This window comes from Trachypithecus francoisi, unplaced genomic scaffold (genome assembly GCF_009764315.1).
Source record: "Trachypithecus francoisi isolate TF-2019V2 unplaced genomic scaffold, Tfra_2.0 Lachesis_group20, whole genome shotgun sequence".
NCBI classification, from domain to species: Eukaryota; Metazoa; Chordata; class Mammalia; order Primates; family Cercopithecidae; genus Trachypithecus; species Trachypithecus francoisi.
In genome coordinates, this window is record NW_022681466.1 from 25823197 (window position 1) to 25842831 (window position 19635).

The 19635-nt window shown below is 42.4% G+C and overlaps 1 protein-coding gene across 13 annotated transcripts in view; it reads right to left on the reverse strand.

The window, feature by feature from the left end:
* Window positions 1–4265: 4265 nt before the first annotated feature.
* Window positions 4266–19635, reverse strand: part of MBTD1 (mbt domain containing 1) — an 80526-nt gene continuing 65156 nt past the window's right edge. For 10 of the 13 annotated variants that reach the window (XM_033183532.1, XM_033183539.1, XM_033183534.1 and 7 more), the window contains 2 exons: window positions 14150–14341; window positions 4266–7497 (listed from right to left, as the gene is read on the reverse strand). In XM_033183532.1, coding sequence (XP_033039423.1) covers window positions 7379–7497; window positions 14150–14341 — 311 coding nt within the window. In that variant the 3' untranslated portion in view covers window positions 4266–7378. The remainder of the gene's footprint in view (window positions 7498–14149; window positions 14342–19635) is intronic. The other 3 variants (XM_033183541.1, XM_033183542.1, XR_004430662.1) reach the window with 2 other exon arrangements.

Below are 19635 nucleotides of genomic sequence, written 5' to 3' on the forward strand. Positions count from 1 at the left end.
TTCACTGTGCTCCCTGGGGACACTTACGCATGCTGGTGGAGGTACCTGGGTTAGGAGCAGCAGCAAAGCATGGGCTTACTCTGCCAGGGCTGTTCAAAGAACTTTATATACATGCATTCATTGCATCTTCATGATTCTTGGGAGGCTGGCACCAGTATCCCCATTTTACAATGGAAGAAACTGAGCCAAGTTACATAACTAGCCAGTGGAGGAGGAGCCAGTTTCCAACCCGAGAGCTGTCTTCAGACTCCATGCCCATGGCCACTATGCTTTACTGCCTTTTTTTTTTTTTTTTGGAGACGGAGTCTCGCATTGTCGCCTGGGCTAGAGTGCAGTGGCGTGATCTTGGCTCACTGCAACCTCTGCCTCCCAGATTCAAGTTATTCACCGCCTTAGCCTCCTGAGTAGCAGGGATTACAGGCACCCGCTACCACGCCCGGCTAATTTTTTTGTATTTTTAGTAAAGACGGAGTTTCACTATGTTGGCCAGGCTGGTCTTGAACTCCTGACTTTGTGATCCACCCAACTTGGCCTCCCAAAGTGCTGGGATTACAGGCGTAAGCCACTGTGCCAGGCCTTTTTTTTTTTTTTTAATCTGTCTTTAAATACTCTCCCAAGTGATGTGAGGAAGTGAGTTTGGAGGGTAAGTGACATCAACTTGTAGTGGTGAAAGCTGAGCAAGGCTTTGGATGTTAGGACTCAGTTTGTTAGAACTGAATGATAAATACGGAGTAGACTAGGGTGAGATTGAAAGTACTGCCTCAGGCTGGGCGCGGTGGCTCAAGCCTGTAATCCCAGCACTTTGGGAGGCTGAGATGGGCGGATCACGAGGTCAGGAGATCGCAGACCATCCTGGCTAACACGGTGAAACCCCGTCTCTACTAAAAAATACAAAAAGCTAGCCGGGCGAGGTGGCGGGCGTCTGTAGTCCCAGCTACTCGGGAGGCTGAGTCAGGAGGATGGCGTAAACCTGGGAGGCGGAGCTTGCAGTCAGCTGAGATCCGGCCACTGCACTCCCGGGCGACAGAGCCAGACTCCGTCTCAAAAAAAAAAAAAAAAAAGAAAGTACTGCCTCTGGGCCGGGTGCCGTGGCTCACAACTGTAATCCCAACACTTTGGGAGGCCGAGCCAGGCAGATCACCTGAAGTCAGGAGTCAAGACCAGCCTGACCAATACGGTGAAACCCTGTCTCTACTAAAAATACAAAATTAGCAGGGCGTGGTGGTGCATGACTGTAATCCTAGCTATTTGGGAGGCTGAGGCAGGCGAATCACTTGAACCCGCGAGGTGGACACTGCAGTGAGCCGAGATTGTGCCACTGCACTCCGGCCTGGGCAACAAGAGCAAAACTCCGTCTCAAAAAAAAAAAAAAAAAAAAAAAAAAAGTACTGCCTCTGGAGTAGGCTTGGTTTAGGTCCTAATCCTGCACCAGCTAGGTGTGTGAAAGTATTAACTCATTTATTTATTTGAGAGACAGAGTCTTGGCTCTGTTGCCCAGGCTGGAGAGCAGTGGCTCACTCAGTTCACTGCAGCCTCTGCCTCCTGGGTTCAAGTGATTCTCGTGCTTCAGTCACCCAAGAAGTTGGGACTACAGGTGTGTGCAAATACGCCCGGCTAAGTTTTATAGTTTTCGTAGAGATGCTCTTTCACCACATTGGCCAGGTTGGTCTCAAGCAATCTGCCCACCTTGGCCTCCCAAAGTGTTAGGATTACAGGCATGAGTCACTGTGACTGGATGAAAATGACATATCATTCAGAACATCTCATGCTTTCAATAAACTTAAAAAAAAATAGTGAAAGTACATTATTATTTAAAATGCATTATCTTGGCTGGATGCAGTGGCTCATGCCTGTAATCCCAGCACTTTGGGAGGCCAAGGCAGGAACATCCCTTGAATTCTTGAGACACTTGTTTCTGGGCATAACTGGTTTCCCAAGAGGCATGTAATGGTTTAAAGAAATAGGCCAGGCGCGGTGGCTCAAGCCTGTAATCCCAGCACTTTGGAAGGCCGAGATGTTCGGATCACGAGGTCAGGAGATGGAGACCATCTGGCTAACCCGGTGAAACCCCGTCTCTACTGAAAAATACAAAAAACTAGCCGGGCGAGGTGGCGGGCGCCTGCGGTCCCAGCTACTCGGGAGGCTGAGGCAGGAGAATGGCGTGAACCCGGGAGGCGGAGCTTGCAGTGAGCTGAGATCCCGCCACTGCACTCCAGCCTGGGCGGCAGAGCGAGACTCTGTCTCAAAAAAAAAAAAAGGCCGGGCGCGGTGGCTCAAGCCTGTAATCCCAGCACTTTGGGAGGCCAAGACGGGCGGATCACGAGGTCAGGAGATTGAGACCATCCTGGCGAACACGGTGAAACCCTGTCTCTACTAAAAATACAAAAACTAGCCGGGCGAGGTGGCGGGCGCCTGTAGTCCCAGCTACTCGGGAGGCTGAGGCAGGAGAATGGCGTGAACCCGGGAGGCGGAGCTTGCAGTGAGCTGAGATCCGGCCACTGCACTCCAGCCCGGGCGACAGAGCAAGACTCCGTCTCCAAAAAAAAAAAAAAAAAAAAGAAATATATTTGGCCGGGTGCGGTGGCTCATGCCTGTAATCCCAGCACTTTGGGAGGCTGAGGCGGACAGATCATGAGGTCATGAGTTCAAGACAACCTGGCCAATATGGTGAAACTCCAGCTCTACAAAAAAATACAAAAATTAGCTGGGTGTGGTGGCATGTGCCTGTAGTCCCAGCTACTCAGGAGGCTGGGGCAGGAGAATTGCTGGAACCTGGAAGACGGAGGTTGCAGTGAGCTGAGATCGTGCCACTGCACTGGGTAACAGTGTGAGACTCCATCTCAAAAAAAAAAAAAAAAAGCTAGGTGCAGTGGCTCATGCCTGTATTCCCAGCACTTTGGGAGGCTGCTGAGGCAGCCGGATCATGAGGTCAAGAGATCAAGGCCTTCCTGGCCAACAATGGTGAAACCCCATCTCCACTAAAAATATAAAAATTAGCTGAGTGTGGTGGTGTGTGCCTGTACTCCCAGCTACTTGGGAGGCTGAGGCAGGAGAATCACTTGAACCCAGGAGGCAGAGGCTGCAGTGAGCCGAGATCATGACACTGCACTCTAGCCTGGTGACAGAGCAAGACTCCTTCTCAAAAACAAACAAAAAAAACCCATATATATATATATTTATATTTATATATATATATATATATATATATGCATTTGTCAAAACTCATGGGATAATAAATAAGCACCAACCTAGGAATTCCAGCTTACTACGGCAACTGTTCAAACCAATAAAGGTAGAAAACAGGGCAGAAATTAGGTTTTTCTCTTGGAATGCGTTATATTTTTCTGAAGAATGAAATTAATCCCTGAAGAGACCCAGTCCATCTCATTACTGTCTTACATATCCTTTCCCAATTCATAAAAATCTCTACCAACTGCATCTGCAGTAAAAGTTGAATAATTTTCCAAAGAGCCAGCTGTTGGTAAAGGAGGGCTTTCTGGCATTCCCTTGTAATGTTAAGGGAAAGAGTTAGCTGGGATACTTTATTTACATCTCATTAACTTTGCTGCTGAGGTTAATGGAGTTAAAAAAAAGTCTTCTACTAGCCAGGGCGTGGTGGCTCATGCCTGTAATCCCAGCATTTTGGGAAGCTGAGGCGGGTGGATCACGAGGTCAGGAGACTGAGACCATCCTGGCTAACATGGTGAAACCCCGTCTCTACTAAAAACAGAAAAAATTAGCTGGGCGTGGTGGCGAGCACCTGTAGTCCCAGCTACTCAGGAGGCTGAGGCAGGAGAATGGTGTGAACATGGGAGGTGGAGGTTGCAGTGAGCCAAGATTGCACCACTGCACTCCAGCCTGGGTGACACTGTGAGACTCCATCTCAAAATAAATAAATAAATAAAATAAAAAAATCTCCTACTAAGCATGCCAACCCCAAAACATAATGTTCTAGCTAAGATGATTTAATTTCCCCATAAAGGTCCCTATTCACCTCAGCTCCTGCTGTGGTTTTTGCCCTTTCCCTCCCTGCCCCTGCAATCCCACCTCCAATGTAACCTCATCCATATGTCTAACCATACTAATCTTGGCTCCCTCACCAGCAAGTGGTAATTCTTCCTCACAGCACTCATGTGCCCGCTACCCCTTGTTAGAGGAAGGGACGGATCCAACTTTCACAGAGGTCTCTGACTGCTTATAGAGGGCATGCAATAGAAAAGCAACTCCCCAAACCCAAGCATATTAAAGAACTGCTCAAATCCAGCTTAACTTTAACATTTTATTTTGTGTAAAAAAGGGCAAATTTAGTGAATTATTTTCATCTTGTACACAAAGTTATAATTTTAATGCTTTTCACATCCATGCTGAAAATTTGCAATTTGGTAAAAATGAAAGGAACATAAATTTTTCCAAAGGAATTTTTCACGCCATTATATATACACTTCATGAGAAAGTTTCAAACACTTTCTCAATGATCACGAGTTACCAAGAAAATAAAAGATTAAATTTGTACAGATATTGATTTATATATCAAATACATACAGAAATGATGTAAAAACCTTATGCAGTTTACTTTGACCTCTGTCCTCAAAAGATTTGCCCAGGGACAGATGCTTTTCTTTTGTATAAATGACTGTGGCTTTATTTAAAATATGAAAATCAAAGGAAGAAACCCAGTTTAATCACAGTATTTTTAAAATCCCTTCCCAATATTAAAGGATCATTACCAATATATAGCACCATAATACAAATATTGATGGGAGAGGGTATTCACATCACGCAAAATTAATAATAATAATCAAAACAAACAAACACTGAAAACCCGTGTTAGTATCGTAGAATAAGAAGCTGATAACAGCTTTAGCTTTCCTCATACACAGCAAGGAAAAGGTTAAAGAGTTCACCAAAAGTCCCCAAATAAATCCTAACAGGAAAAACAAAACAAAAACAAACCCAAGGTCAGCAGTTTTGAACCGTAAAAGAGAATGGGGCGATTGAGTTGTACAACTGGAGTTATGGCTAAGACATAAATCTCCTCTGCATTAATTATTTTTCGGTTCATCAGCAGTAGGAGTTAGTGTGTGAACAATGAAAGAGCGCTTTAGGTTGTGTTTAGACTGTAGGAAAGTCCTTACCAACCTTCAACTGTTGGTCAAGGGATCAAGACAAGAAACACTTCATGAATTAGGAAATTCTAAAACACTGAGAGCCTGGGTTTGCTATAGAATTGGAAGCTTATGAAACTGGGGTATAAATGAGCATTTCATAGATTACCAGGACTGACTAGCTCAAATCCTGTCTCTTCTGGTTGATTCAGTTCTCCATGGAGCTCCTAAATCCAAGGTACTGGCAGAGTACACCATACAACAGGCTTCTTGTGCCTGTGCTGTGGAATTAGTCCTGGGTTTAATTCAGTGAGCCTGAGAATAAAGACTGCTGTAACCCTTGCTTTGGAATATACTTCCAGGCTTTAAGTTTACGAGAAGATTTTTCAAAGTTAAAGATATGGGAAGTGTGAGGATGTCACATTTACAGTAGGTCCCTCTCAGTAATGTTAAGATAAATATCCAGTAATTTAACAGCTGAATTCACATATATTTGACACATGAGAATCAACTTGCGTTGATGTGATCTGCATTTATGCCCCTAAAGAGTCAGTATTAAGAAATGGTGACATGCGATTCCATACATTCTTACACTATAAAGTAACAAATTTTACTTCCAGTAGCTATTATAAAACCTTATGTTATTAACCCCTCTTGCATAGAATGAGGTAAACCTGTGCGTATTACCAATGCTATTATTCCCAAAAGTAGAGCAATATTTTAGAAAATAAATTGCTGGTTTTTTTTTTTTTAAACGTTCTATGCATTTTAAAATTCAAACAAAAATCTTACCTAAAATGGTCTCCTGGGGCTTTCCATTAACATTTTTTAAAGCATTCCATAGGCTGAAGGACTGTAGAGGTTAATCATTTTGATTAATTTCTAATTAGCCCTACCTATATTCCAGAGGAGATGGTCAATATTACCACTCTGAAGAGGCCAGGCTAAGACCCAGAAGCACTTCTAGAACAGATGCAATTAATTCCTGAGAGTTTAGTTTATGAACCTCACTGGTAAACGCTAGAGAGCTCTCATTCAGTCACAACTCAGTAGAAAGTTAGAAAATGCAGAGAGCAAACCTTTCACCAATTTACCCTTGTATCCTTTTTTTTTTTTTTTTAAAAAGGAAGTCATGTGAATTTTAAAACAGGGAATGTTCAACATGGTCCAAATTAGTTATTATTAAAATAAATCCTGAATACAATTAAAGACAATCATATATATATATGGAATTTTAAGAAAATTAAATTCTCTTTCAAATTAGTTTTCTACCAAATCCAGGATAGATAAAAGCAGAACTGGAATGATTTTGAAATCTAAACTCATTTTGGCTTTGAATAACTTTCGATTCGATTCTCCTAATACAGAACATCTGTTTTTGGTTGTGGTTATACCAAGTTGTTATTTCACAGACAGAGGGAAATGGCAGAGAACTGATCAGAATCCCTTTCGTGGGGTATTTTTTTAGAAAGGAAAATAAACTCAGAACAACACTGCTTTTTCCCCAACCCCTCAACATGTAGACTGAGATCCTGTATATCTTGTCAACCATTCCAGTTTAACACTTTAGTGTTAGGATAATTCTAATCATTTTTTTTAATTAAAAGAGAACATATAAAAGTATCCAGAGTTCTTCCAGTTTCATATAGAACTCCAAATAAATTTTCACAGAATGAAAAATATTTCTGTACAAACATTTAAAATGGGCTGCAACAAAATGCCAACAAGCAGAAATAATGACCCCTTCCATGACCTATGTGGTGATGACCCCTCCCCTCCATGAGGAGTTCAGTTGCATATTTCTGCAGCAAAGGAAGCTGGAGATGTGACTGGCCTAACTTCTAAAAATCCCAAAATCTCCCAACAGGTACCAAAAAGGTTCATTTGTAATGACAGTTCATTTGCATTTAACACCTATATCCTTCTTAAATCATTTCCTTCAATCCTGCTACCTAAACTTTAATCTTACCAAAAAAGTTAGAATTTCAGTTCTTGTTAACAATGCACATAAATCCAAACTTGGAAAATATTACAAAATTCTTTCAAAAGCTTCAAATACAACACAAAAATTGTCCATCTTTATAAATTGAAAATTTCCCACCCCACCCCCCCCCCGACTAAAATAGTTTCCCCACCCACCTGAAAAATCCGGAACTGAAATCTTCTATGTTTAGCAAAATGTCCCAGTAGAATAGCCCCCTGTACAGCTGGATTGATTATAAATCAGTCCTGTGTAAAATCCTTCCCCTCCCGCCCTCAGTTTCTGAGCCACCTCATGGCTCTTGTTTGATGTAGAAGTTGGCAGAGCCATTGCTTTCCTGATCAGATGCTCCTTGGAGGAAATTATAATCCTCTCCATCCAGCAACTCCTCCTTCAGCTGCAGTGTCGTCACTGAATGAGAGAGAGAAACATATGGGCATTAAGGCTCTCTAGAGTACTCAGATTGCCTGTGATCTTCATGTTCCATCAGTTTTACAGTTATTAAGACTTCTTCATTTCTTCAGTAACTTCAAGTTAAATCCCTAAAGTACGAGCATTCAGTTAATTTTAATTTTCAAGTATATAAGCAGTTAAGAGACATTCTGAAAGCAACAGTACTGCATAATGCACACTGCACAATGGACATCTTCAATGAAATGTTCGGAGTAATGGTGCTCACTCATCTGACTGGGATGAGAATTTTGTGATCAAGTATTCACTTTTATGTCAATGTTCGTACAAACAATGATGTAGTTCTTTCACGGTTCTTAAGTACAATCTTTTTTTTCTGAGATGCAGTCTTGCTCTGTCATCAAGCTGGAGTGCAGTGGAGCAAACTCGGCTCACTGCAACCTCCGCTTCCTGGTTCAAGCGATTCTCCTGCCTCAACCTCCCAAGTAGCTGGGACTACAGGCACATACCACCACACCTGGCTAATTTTTTGTATTTTAGTAGAGATGTGGTTTCACCACATTGGCCAGGATGATCTCTATCTCCTGACCTTGTGATCTACCTGCCTTGGCCTCCCAAAGTGTTGGGATTACAGGCGTGAACCACTGCGCCCAGCCTCTTAAGTACAATCTTAATTACCAACACAATAAATATGACTGTAATATATTATTAATCCCAAGGAGTTTTTTTTTTTTTTGAGATGGAGTCTCACTCTGTAGCCAGGCTGGAGTGCAGTGGTGTGATCTCAGCTCACTGCAACCTCCACTTCCTGGGTTCAAGCGATTCTCCTGCCTCAGCACCCCGCCCCCCTCCTCCTCCCCCCTGCCCTGAGTAGCTGAGACTACAGGCGCCCGCCACCACGCCCAGCTAATTTTTGTATTTTCAGTAGAGACAGGGTTTCGCCATGTTGGCCAGGATGGTCTCGATCTCTTGACCTCGTGATCCGCCTGCCTCGGCCTCCCAAAGTGCTGGGATTACAGGCGTGAGCCACTGCGCCTGGCCCCAAGGAGTACTTTTATTAAAAAGATTATCTGAAGAAAAAGATACAAATCTGATGTTAAATCAAAACATTAAAAAAATTATAAATTATATAAGGATGTAACATACATTTTAAAAAAGTGAATCTGGGCCGGGCGCGGTGGCTCAAGCCTGTAATCCCAGCACTTTGGGAGGCCGAGACGGGCGGATCACGAGGTCAGGAGATCGAGATCATCCTGGCTAACACGGTGAAACCCCGTCTCTACTAAAAATACAAAAACTAGCCGGGCGAGGTGGCGGGCACCTGTAGTCCCAGCTACTCGGGAGGCTGAGGCAGGAGAATGGCGTAAACCTGGGAGATGGAGCTTGCAGTGAGCTGAGATCCGGCCACTGCACTCCAGTCCGGGCGACAGAGCGAGACTCCGCCTCAAAAAAAAATAAAAAATAAAAAATAAAAAAATAAAAAATAAAAAATAAAAAAATAAAAAAGTGAATCTGGGCTGGATGTGGTAGCAGCCTGGGCAATGTAGCAAATCCCCAGCTCTACAAAACACAAACAAAAAAAGCTGGGTATGGCTGTGCAAGGCTGTAGTCCCAGCTACTCAGGACTGAGGCAGGAGGCTTGCTGGAGCCCGGGAGTTCGAGATTACAGTGACCTATGATTGTGTCACTGCACTCTAGCCTGTATACACCTCTTCTCCTATGAAGAAAAATGAGTCTTAAACTCCTGAGCCGAGTGTGGTGGCTAATGCTTACAGTCCCAGCTATGTGGGAGGACAAGGCAGGGGGCCAGTTCAACGCTGAGTGCCTGCCTGAGTTCTTATCTGATGACTTACTTTTTAACGAAAACAGATTAATAGTATAGCCATGTTTCTGTAGGTCTTTAGTATGGAAAACAGTTTTTCAGTTTCATATCCCCAAAGTGCTGGGATTACAGGCGTGAGCCACCACACCTGGCTGTGTTCGGGTTTCTTAAAGTTACTGTCTGGTTGGGCGCAGTGGCTCATGCCTATGATCCCAGCACTTTGGGAGGCCGAGGCAGGCGGATCACGAGGTCAAGCAATCAAGACCATCCTGGCTAACATGGTGAAACCCCGTCTCTGGCCGGGCACGGTGGCTCAAGCCTGTAATCCCAGCACTTTGGGAGGCCGAGACGGGTGGATCGCGAGGTCAGGAGATCGAGACCATCCTGGCTGACACGGCGAAACCCCGTCTCTACTAAAAAATACAAAAAAACTAGCAGGGCGAGGTGGCGGGCGCCTGTAGTCCCAGCTACTTGGGAGGCTGAGGCAGGAGAATGGCGTAAACCCGGGAGGCGGAGCTTGCAGTGAGCTGAGATCCGGGCCACTGCGAGACTCCGTCTCAAAAAAAAAAAAAAAAAAAAAAAAAAAATTAGACAGGTATGGTGGCGGGCGCCTGTAGTCCCAGCTACTCGGGAGGCTGAGGCAGGAGAATGGTGTAAACCCGGGAGGTGGAAATTGCAGTGAGCCGAGATGGCGCCACTGCGCTCCAGCCTGGGCGACAGAGGGAGAAAGTTACTGTCTAACCAAAGTTGAGCTCAAATAATTTAAAGAACAGATGAGGCGGTCTTTTGTGCTAACACATCCACTGGAATCTAGTCCCATGGTGAGCAATGCTACCTTCTTTCCCAACTTCTTTAGCATACATGGATCTGCTAAATCAGAAGTCAGAAACTGCTTTTTCCACCCCTGCCTGGGCCCTGTGCTTTTTTTTTTTTTTGAGACATAGTCTTACTCCATCACCCAGGCTGGAGTGCAGTGGCGTGATCTCAGCTTACTGCAACTTCTGCCTCCCGGGTTCAAGTGATTCTCATGCCTCAGCCTCCCAAGTGGCTGGGATTACAGGTGTGTACCACCAAGCCTGGCGAATTCTTTTTTATTTTTAGTAGAGATGGGGTTTTGCCATGTTGGTCAGGCTGGTCTTGAACTCCTAGCCAAACGTGATCCACCCACCTTGGCCCCCCGAAGTGTTTGGATTACAGGCATGAGCCACCGCGCTTGGCCTCTTTATACATTTGAATGGTTCTTTACGTATTTGACTGAATACTTCCATACAAGAGATTTCACATGAAAATCTGAAAAGTAGATAGACTTGGAAACATGAGTGCAGCATCCTTAAAGAGCTGTGATCATTGGGAACTGACTGGCTACTTACTACCCCCTTAATCTGGGCAGCCTGAGATCTCTGTCCACCACAGAGTTCACTGCTCAGGTTGCCCACAATACTCACACAGGTAACACCAGCCCCTGCAGGCATCTGGCTCCAGAGCAAGGGTAAAAGTTCTTCGTTTTTCTCTATTATATATCTTTTCATTAATAAATGAAGTGAGAGGATACACATATATGGGATGTAAATTGGAAAGTGCTCATACAGAGAAAAAAGTCAATTGAGGAGGAGAATGAGAACTCAGCAGAGTATCTGGATAGGTAGTATGGCATTTAAGTTTTTCATGAAGCAATGGCAGTGTCGTCATGTGGAACAATATTAAATTTGCTACAACTTTTAAAGTCAAATAGTACAGTCAAAAAAATACTTCATGTCTTTATTTTTTTAGTAGAGATGGGGTTTCACCATGTTGGTGAGGCTGGTCTTGAACTCCTGACCTCGTGATCCTCCCACCTCGGCCCTCCAAAGTGCTGGGATTACACTTTGTAGAGATTGTTTCTACTCTCCGAGAGGCTGGTAATACTAGTTCTGACTCTCAAATTTAAAACAAGACAAAGTAAAAGATGTGCCTGGCCCATGTCTTGATTTTAGTTATAAGCAATTAGTATAAAAATAATGGCTGCTGACATCTTACTTGCTAATTTAAAGAATAATCTTTTTTTTTTTTTTTTTTTTAAGATAGTCTCACTCTGTTGCCTAGGCTGGAGTGCAGTGGCACAATTTCAGCTCACTGCAACCTCCGCCTCCCAGGTTCAAGTGATTCTCCCACCTCAGCCTCCCAAGTAGCTGGGATTACAGGCATGTACCACCACACCTGGCTAATTTTTGTATTTTTAGCAGAGATGAGGTTTCCTCGTTTTAGCCAGGCTGGTTTTGAACTCCGGATCTCAGGTGATACACCTGCCTCAGCCTCTTAAAGTGCTGGGATTACAGGCGTGAGCCACTGCGCCTGGCCGAGAGATGGCAATTTATTTTATTTGGTACTGGTTTTGGCATTGGTGATCAAAAATTTAACAGGCCAAAGACAGAAAAGTGAATACGTTATGCATATAATCATAGCAAACACCCATCAGACTGTTCAAAGGTACAGCAAACGAGCCTGTGCAGTTAGTTCTTCCTTTCATTAAAAAAATTAATATAAATAAAAATGCTTTTATGAGGAATGACATCAAATGTATGACAGTTATCCTTCAAATCTAGCCAGCGTGCATTCAGCATGAGGGCCATTTTAACAATATCGAGAAAATACATACATGGAAAGGAAAACAAAACCCAAGTTTCATTAAAGGTGCAGTACCCACAATAAAAGGTTGATTGAAACAGTATCTTGTTCTACGATGACTGGATGGCTAAATGAATGAGAAAAGAATTACTGTGCTTCAAGATCAAGCTCATTCAAACGCATGTTTTTCAAAAAAATGTGAGAAAGGTAAGTTGAGATTCTAAAGCCTATCCTGAAGCTATATGCATTACTGCTAACAACAAATTTCTGGATTATGCTTCTAGTCATGTTAAAATATGAAAATGATGTGCTAAAAAAAGTAACTCAAGATAAAGGTGAAACCATTCACTCAGATGTGCGATGTTTTAATGCAAAGTTTCATTGTTTTCATGGAATCTAAAACAAAGCCTGTCTGGTTAGCTTCACATGAATCATTTCTCCTTTCCAGGCCTTCTCAATCAATGATGGATGAAATAAAACAAATCCTGTGGTTGAAAGTCACTTTCCACACAAATGCCTTTTCTTAGCTGTTTTTAGAAGGAAGTCACTCTGTTGACACTAATCACTAACATTTCAGGAGATAAGCTAACCAAAATCACATTTTTTCCAGCTACAAGCCCATAAATAATAAACTCTCTCAACTGCTAATTAAACCATAGCTTTCAGATAGTTAAGGTAGCAATGCAGTCCCTACTTAGTTTCATCAGAGAAAAATCACACCAAGCCCCACCAGTTGTGCCATAGCTCAGAAGATACTATAGACACCAGTGGAAGAAGGAAGTCACGTAGGAGGCCGGGTAGTTTCCATCTAGTAGGTCTACTCTAAATTCTTGGGTTTTGCCAGTGCCAGATGTTCTGTTTGAAATGAATCAGTAACCTATCACAAAATGTGACATACATCTTCAAAACCAGCCTCATGCTTAAAGAAAATACATCCAAGATCCAACAAAAGCTGAAATATATTTGGAACTCACAATATCCATACTTAATTAATGAAAGACTATTTCATAAATAAGTGCAAAAATAAAAAAACTTAGACAAGAAAAGAAACTGGAACGCTCTTTAGACTTTGAACATTTTTCCGTTAAAGAGCAGGTAACATTGGATTTACAATCCTAATTTGTTATTCATACAAAAGTAGTAGTGTAATTTCCTCTGGATGTAAGAATATCACAGTGATCTTCAGAGAAACAGACTGGGAAGGGGGCAAGGTGGCCTAATACACTGTGAAGGAGGGAAAAGCTAAAGAACATATCCTAAAATGGCAAAAAAACCCCCAAACAACCAACAACGGAAACAAAAAGGAAAACCCCCATAGGTGCAAAAATATTAGCAAACAGAAGAATGAGAAGAAAGCAGAGTTGGTAACGAAAGTCTCATCTAGGTTTTCAACATACAAGACATTTTAAAGAATGCTGATTAGAGAAAACAATTTAGTCTAAAAGCAATAGTTAGCATATGGCAGAACATATGCCAAGGCAGGTATAACTTTGGCTTTGAAGCTGTATGATCTGATCTGTACTCAGGCCTGAAGTTCATCATGCCTAAGTGAAGTCCTCATACCCTATGATAATACCATGCTTGTTCTTAGTAATTACAAAGGGCAAAGCCTTCTGTAGTCTTCCTTATAATCTACTACCTTGGCCTAACCAATTAAAAGTCAAATCAAATGCCACTGACTACTTAATCACTATACATACATAATCATGAACTTATGGAAATAAAAAAATTATGCAGGTATTCAATTTCCAAATTTGTTATTCAACTAAGATTGTGATCAATGTTACTGCCAAAACTAAAATTAAACTGGAACTCAAAACACATCCTTTCCATGAATGAGACACTATGAAATGTTATGAACAAAGCCTTTTCTGTCTTTTTAATCGGACTTATCCCTAATGACACACTTTGTTCCCAGGTCAAGTCACATACAATTCTGCAAAGCGGAATGTTCAAAACCATGAAATATTCCAAGTTGTCTCACAATTCCAACTACCCTTATCTGAAGCTCGGAACTATTTTATAACAAAGTAAAATTCCTTCCCTGATGTTTTGTCTTAGTGAAGTGACTACTAAGGACTAGTGAAATGAATTCTTTAGTTGAAAGAAAAAGAAAAAAAATTCAATGAGTCAGCATCTGTCATGCCAGACCATGCTTTGTCTCCCACCACCCTACCCAGTACTTTTACCCTCTGAGGTACCTGAGATGCTGATGTGACTAATTACCTGGTTTGAGGCTGGGACTGAACTCTCGGCTAGTGCTGGGAGGTGGGAAGGCCTCCGGGGCTGTCTGTGCTGGAAGGGTTCGATATGGAGGAGGAGTCAACTCTTCGTCACCAGAGAAGCTCCTCCGCACCCCACCTGTCATGGGCAGGCTCGACAAACTGACAGGCTTCTTCCCAATTGGCATCTTCCTCTCTAAATATCAAGTCAGACTAAAGTAAGCTTTCACTTACATGTGTGGTAAGAAAAGTGCATTACATAACTAGGAAAGCTGTGCTGCACAGGACACTCTGAAAAGAGAACCAATTATGCAAAGTTTGTATTTCGGAAAACAAGGAAGAGAGAGTGAGTGTGTGTGTTGGGGGAGATTGTTTCTACTCTGAGAGTTTGGTAATACTAGTTCTGACTCGCAAATTTAAAACAAGACAAAGTAAAATGAATTACAGAGAGCTTTAAGAACAGCTGGCTAATTTCTTTCAAGAACGTCTCTGCTTGAGATGGGGTAAAAACCCAAAGGAAGAAAGAAAGGGTCTTAAAACACTACTTTTAGGGTAGCATTTCATAGCTCATATAAGCCCAAACACTGGTGGGAGAAATCAAACAGTTTAAATGTATTATCTGGGTGTAGGATATTATTGGTATGAAATGTGCTCCCCTAACTTTTTAGTTCACAACTCACTCTTTTAGAAAACACAATTCTTGTTCTAAAAAGTACTTCCAAATTCAAAGCTTACTGCCTGCACATTCTTAAGCAATCTGATTTATTCTGAAACAAATTTATCAGGCTGGGTATGGTGGCTTATGCCTGTAATCCCAGCACCTTGGGATGCCAAGGCAGAAGAATGAGGATGGCTTCAGGCCAGGAGTTTAAGACCAGCCTGGGCAACAGAGTGAGACCCATCTCTACAAAAAATAAAAATTAGCTGGGCAATGCCGGAGTCTGAGGTGGGAGATTTGCTTGAGCCCAGGGGTTCGAGGCTGCAGTGAGCTATGATTGCACCACAGTGCTCCAGGCTGGGCAATAAAGTGAGACCTTATCTTAAAAAAAAAAAAAAAAAAAAAAAAAGAAATGTATCACACTCTTCAGCTATAGTTTCCTACACAAATATAAATATAATCCTTCCAAGACACATACAATGCTTTTGCCAACCAAAAAGAAATACTCTGAACTCTGCAAATTTTGAAGAATCAAGTATAGTACATTAATCATATTGAAAGCTGAAGGATCAGCAGGGTACATTGGCTCATGCCTGTAATCCCAGCACTCTGGGAGGCTGAGGCGGGTGGATCACTTGAGGTCAGGAGTTCAAGACCAGCCTGGCCAACATGGCGAAACTCTGTCTCTACTAAAAATATAAAAATTAGCCGTGAGTAGTGGTGCATGCCTGTAATCCCACTACTTGGGAGGCTGAAGCAGGAGAATCGCTTGAACTCGGGAGGCGGAAGTTGTGGCAAGCCAACATTACACCACTGCACTCCAGCCTGGGAGACACAGCAAGATGCTGCCTCAAAAAAAAAAAAAAGTGGAAGGATCCTTATCTTTGTGACTGAGTTATGTCTGTTTTCTTCCAGATGATAGAATAAACCAAGTAAGAGCAATAAAAAATTATGCTTCACAGGCCGGGCGCGGTGGCTCAAGCCTGTAATCCCAGCACTTTGGGAGGCCGAGACGGGCGGATCACGAGGTCAGGAGATCGAGACCATCCTGGCTAACACGGTGAAACCCCGTCTCTACTAAAAATACAAAAACTAGCCAGGCGAGGTGGCGGGCGCCTGTAGTCCCAGCTACTCGGGAGGCTGAGGCAGGAGAATGGCGTAAACCCGGGAGGCGGAGCTTGCAGTGAGCTGAGATCAGGCCACTGCACTCCAGTCCGGGCGACAGAGTGAGACTCCGCCTCAAAAAAAAAAAAAAAAAAAAAAAAAAAAATTACGCTTCACAAAATCAAAACTAAAAGATAAATGTAAGCCACACAGTATTCCTATGTAAAATGATGTGGGATTTAAGCTGTTACTGAGTAGATTCAATTCTCAAGAGCCAAACCAAAATCACATGCAGCAAAAACTTAAGACTTTTTCCTAATATACTACATACTCAGAGATAAAAACGCAAGGAGTAATGTCCAACTCTTACTACTTACAGTAGTCCCTGAAAATGATGAGATTTAAAGCAGAAATCAGTGCTGCTTTTCCTGCTCTAGAATTACCACATCTTAAGGAAAAGAGGCTTTTGAGACTAGAGAGTGTATATGATCCTTGTGGCAGAACTTTATACTTATTCTCAAAAGTGTTAGTAATTATCCATCCTTCGTGGCATGAACACAACCTACTACAAAGCAAGCTAGACCAATGAAGCTCATCAGCTGTTTCTGCACAATAAGCACTACCAAAGAATATACCACTAACAGATGATCTTAAGTTCAAAAAGACCAACAAGCTATAAGATGAAACAACAGAGCCAGAATATGATAATCTACCAAGGCAAACGTAAAAACAAACAAAAGGTTTTATAGCCCATCTGATATTGGTATCAGTTTGCCTGCAATAGATGACAGGTTTCTAAACCCCAAATACTTATTTGCATAACTAAAGCTTAGTGAGAAAACTTTCTAACAAACTGTTTGCTGAGTAATAGAAAAAAATAAGAGGCGGCGGTACCATGAGTGAAAGCTGCTGCTTAATACGGCACTACACTTCCTTATCCTCAATTCCAACATTCAAAAAGGTTTTTTTTTTGTTTTTTTGAGACGGAGTCTTGCTCTGTTGCCCAGGCTGGAGTGCAGTGGTGTCATCTCGGCTCACTGCAAGCTCTGCCTCCCGGGTTCAGGCCATTCTCCTGCCTCAGCCTCCCGAGTAGCTGGGACTACAGGCGCCCGCCACCACGCCCGGCTTTTTTTTTTTTTTTGTATTTTCAGTAGAGACGGGGTTTCTCCATGTTGGTCAGGCTGGTCTTGAACTCCTGACCTCAGGTGATCCACCCGCCTTGGCCTCCCAAAGTGCTGGGATTACAGGCGTGAGCCACTGCGCCTGGCCTCAGGAAGTTTTTTAAAAAAAACTTTGGCAACAAAGCCGTACCTCAGTTGGTGACACCACTTATAATTTTTTATTTGGGTCATTTAATGTAAATATTTATATATATATTTGCTTTAGAAAATGCTTCAGTCTGGAGTGTTAAATAATGTATGTTACACAGACTATATTTCTCTTCTAAAATCCAAAAAATTCTCAATTCCAAAGCACATCTGGTCCCAATGGCATCTAATGAGGTACTGTGGGTCCATAGTTCTTTTCTTTTCTATGTCCAAAGGACAATTTAAAGGTATTAGAGATGATGTCATGCTATTAGAAAATAGTAAAACATTATAGTTAGAGAATGTTACATGTAGTCCAAAATTCATTTTTTCAGTGAATCCAGAACTCTAGTAATGGTAAATATCACTAAAAACTGGGGTGTTAATATTTCTTCATTAATTACACATTTCTTTCCATGTTCCCAGCCCATTAATTCAAAACAGTTTAAACCCCACAAGTCAGAAACAAATCCTACCAGAGTCACGCTGAAGGAGGCAAATGAACTGTCTACACAAAGCTCACAGATTAGTTCTAAAAAGCAATGTCATAGAGCCACTGAGTAATAAAAACCATTTTTAATTTGACATCTTGGAAAGAAAATTCTGAAATTCCAAAGTCTTATCCAACAGAAAGTGAAAGCAGACTTGTTATTTACTTCACAGAAAGCTTAGTGGTCATACCTGCTATTGTCAGCCCACTGACATAAATGAAGTTCCCATGTGAATTCTTGCCACTCACTTAGATACACGAGAACTCCCTTTCATCAGGCTGGTTTGGCAATGTTCCCTAAAGTTCTTTTAGGTGAGCATCAGACCTGGCAAGCAGCTGGTGGGCAAAATAATGCTGAGCCTGTGGGAGGCTTGTGCCTATAAATGAGAGGTCAAGAGACAGGCCTGTAGGTTGCTACTTTTGTGTGGCTGACATGGCTTTTGTGCTGGGAGAAGTACCACTAGAGTGGACAGTAGAAATTTCAAAGTACCACTAGAGTGGACAGTAGAAATTTTTTAGTTTCCCACTTAACAAGCAAACATCAGAAAGTTTAGAACAGAGTGTATTTGATTCTTCTTGCCACTTCAGTCTCTAGGTTGTTACTGAGGCAGATCAGCACGTACTGAGCACACTTGGCAAATCAGCTGGAAAAATCTGTTTCAGTTTTAATTCTCAAGTGTACTTTTACATTTTGTAAATAGCTTGTTTTCTTTCTTTTTTTGTTCTTAGAGATGGGGTCTTGCCATGTTGCCCAGGCTGGTCTAAAGCTATCCGCCCGCCTTGGCCTCCCAAAGTTGCTGGGATTACAGGCATGAGTCACTGCATCCAATCCAATTTAAAAAGTATCTTTAAATAAAAATTGGCCAGACTACGAGGATCACACCTGTAATCCCAGCACTTTGGCAGGCTGAGGCAGCGGATGGATCGCCTGAGCCCAGGAGTTTGAGACCAGCCTGGGCAACATGGTTAGACCACCATTTTTGTAAAAATATAAAAACTAGCTGGACATGGTGGTATACTCCTGTAGTCCCAGCTACTCCAGGGGCTGAGGTGGGCAAATTGCTTGTACCCGGGAAGTCGAGGCTGCAGTGAGCCAAGATCATACCACTGCATTCCAGCCTGGGCGAGAGACTGAGACTCTGTCTCAAAAGAAAAAAAAAAAAAAAAAAAAAAATATATATATATATATATAAATATATGATCTTATCTAAGAATGAAATGAAATATGGCCAGGTGTTGTGGTGGCTCCTGTCTGCAATCCCAGGACTTTGGGAGGCCGAGGCAGGCAGATCGCTTGAGCCTGGAAGTTTGAGACCAGTCCGGGCAACATGGCAAGGCTCTGTCTCTACAAAAAATACAAAAAGTAGCTGGGTGTGGCAACACATGTCTGTGGTTCAAGCTACTCAGGAAGCTGGGGTGGGAGGACTGCTTGAGCCAGGGAAAGTCAAGGCTGTAGTGAGTGGAGATTGTGCCACTGCACTCCATTCCAGCCTGGGCAACAAGGTAAGACCTTGTCTCACACACACACAGGCGCGCGCATACACACACACACACATATACACAAAAGAATGAAATATGCTATGACAAGTTTTATGAAGAGAGAAGCTATGGTTTTCTATGATGGGGAATTAGATTTAAAAAAATCAAATATAGTTAACAATATATTTTATATTACTTTGGCTTATGCCAACAATTCACTGTAAGGTAAAACATAGTATAGAAAGAATTTTTTTTTTTTTGAGATGGAGTTTCGCTCTTGTCGCCTAGGCTAGAGTGCAATGGCACGATCTTGGCTCACCTCAACCTCTGCCTCCTGGGTTCAAGTGATTCTCCTGCCTCAGCCTCCCGAGTTCAAGTGATTCTCCTGCCTCAGCCTCCCAAGTAGCTGGGATTACAGACATGCGTCACCACGCTTGGCTAATTTTTTAGTA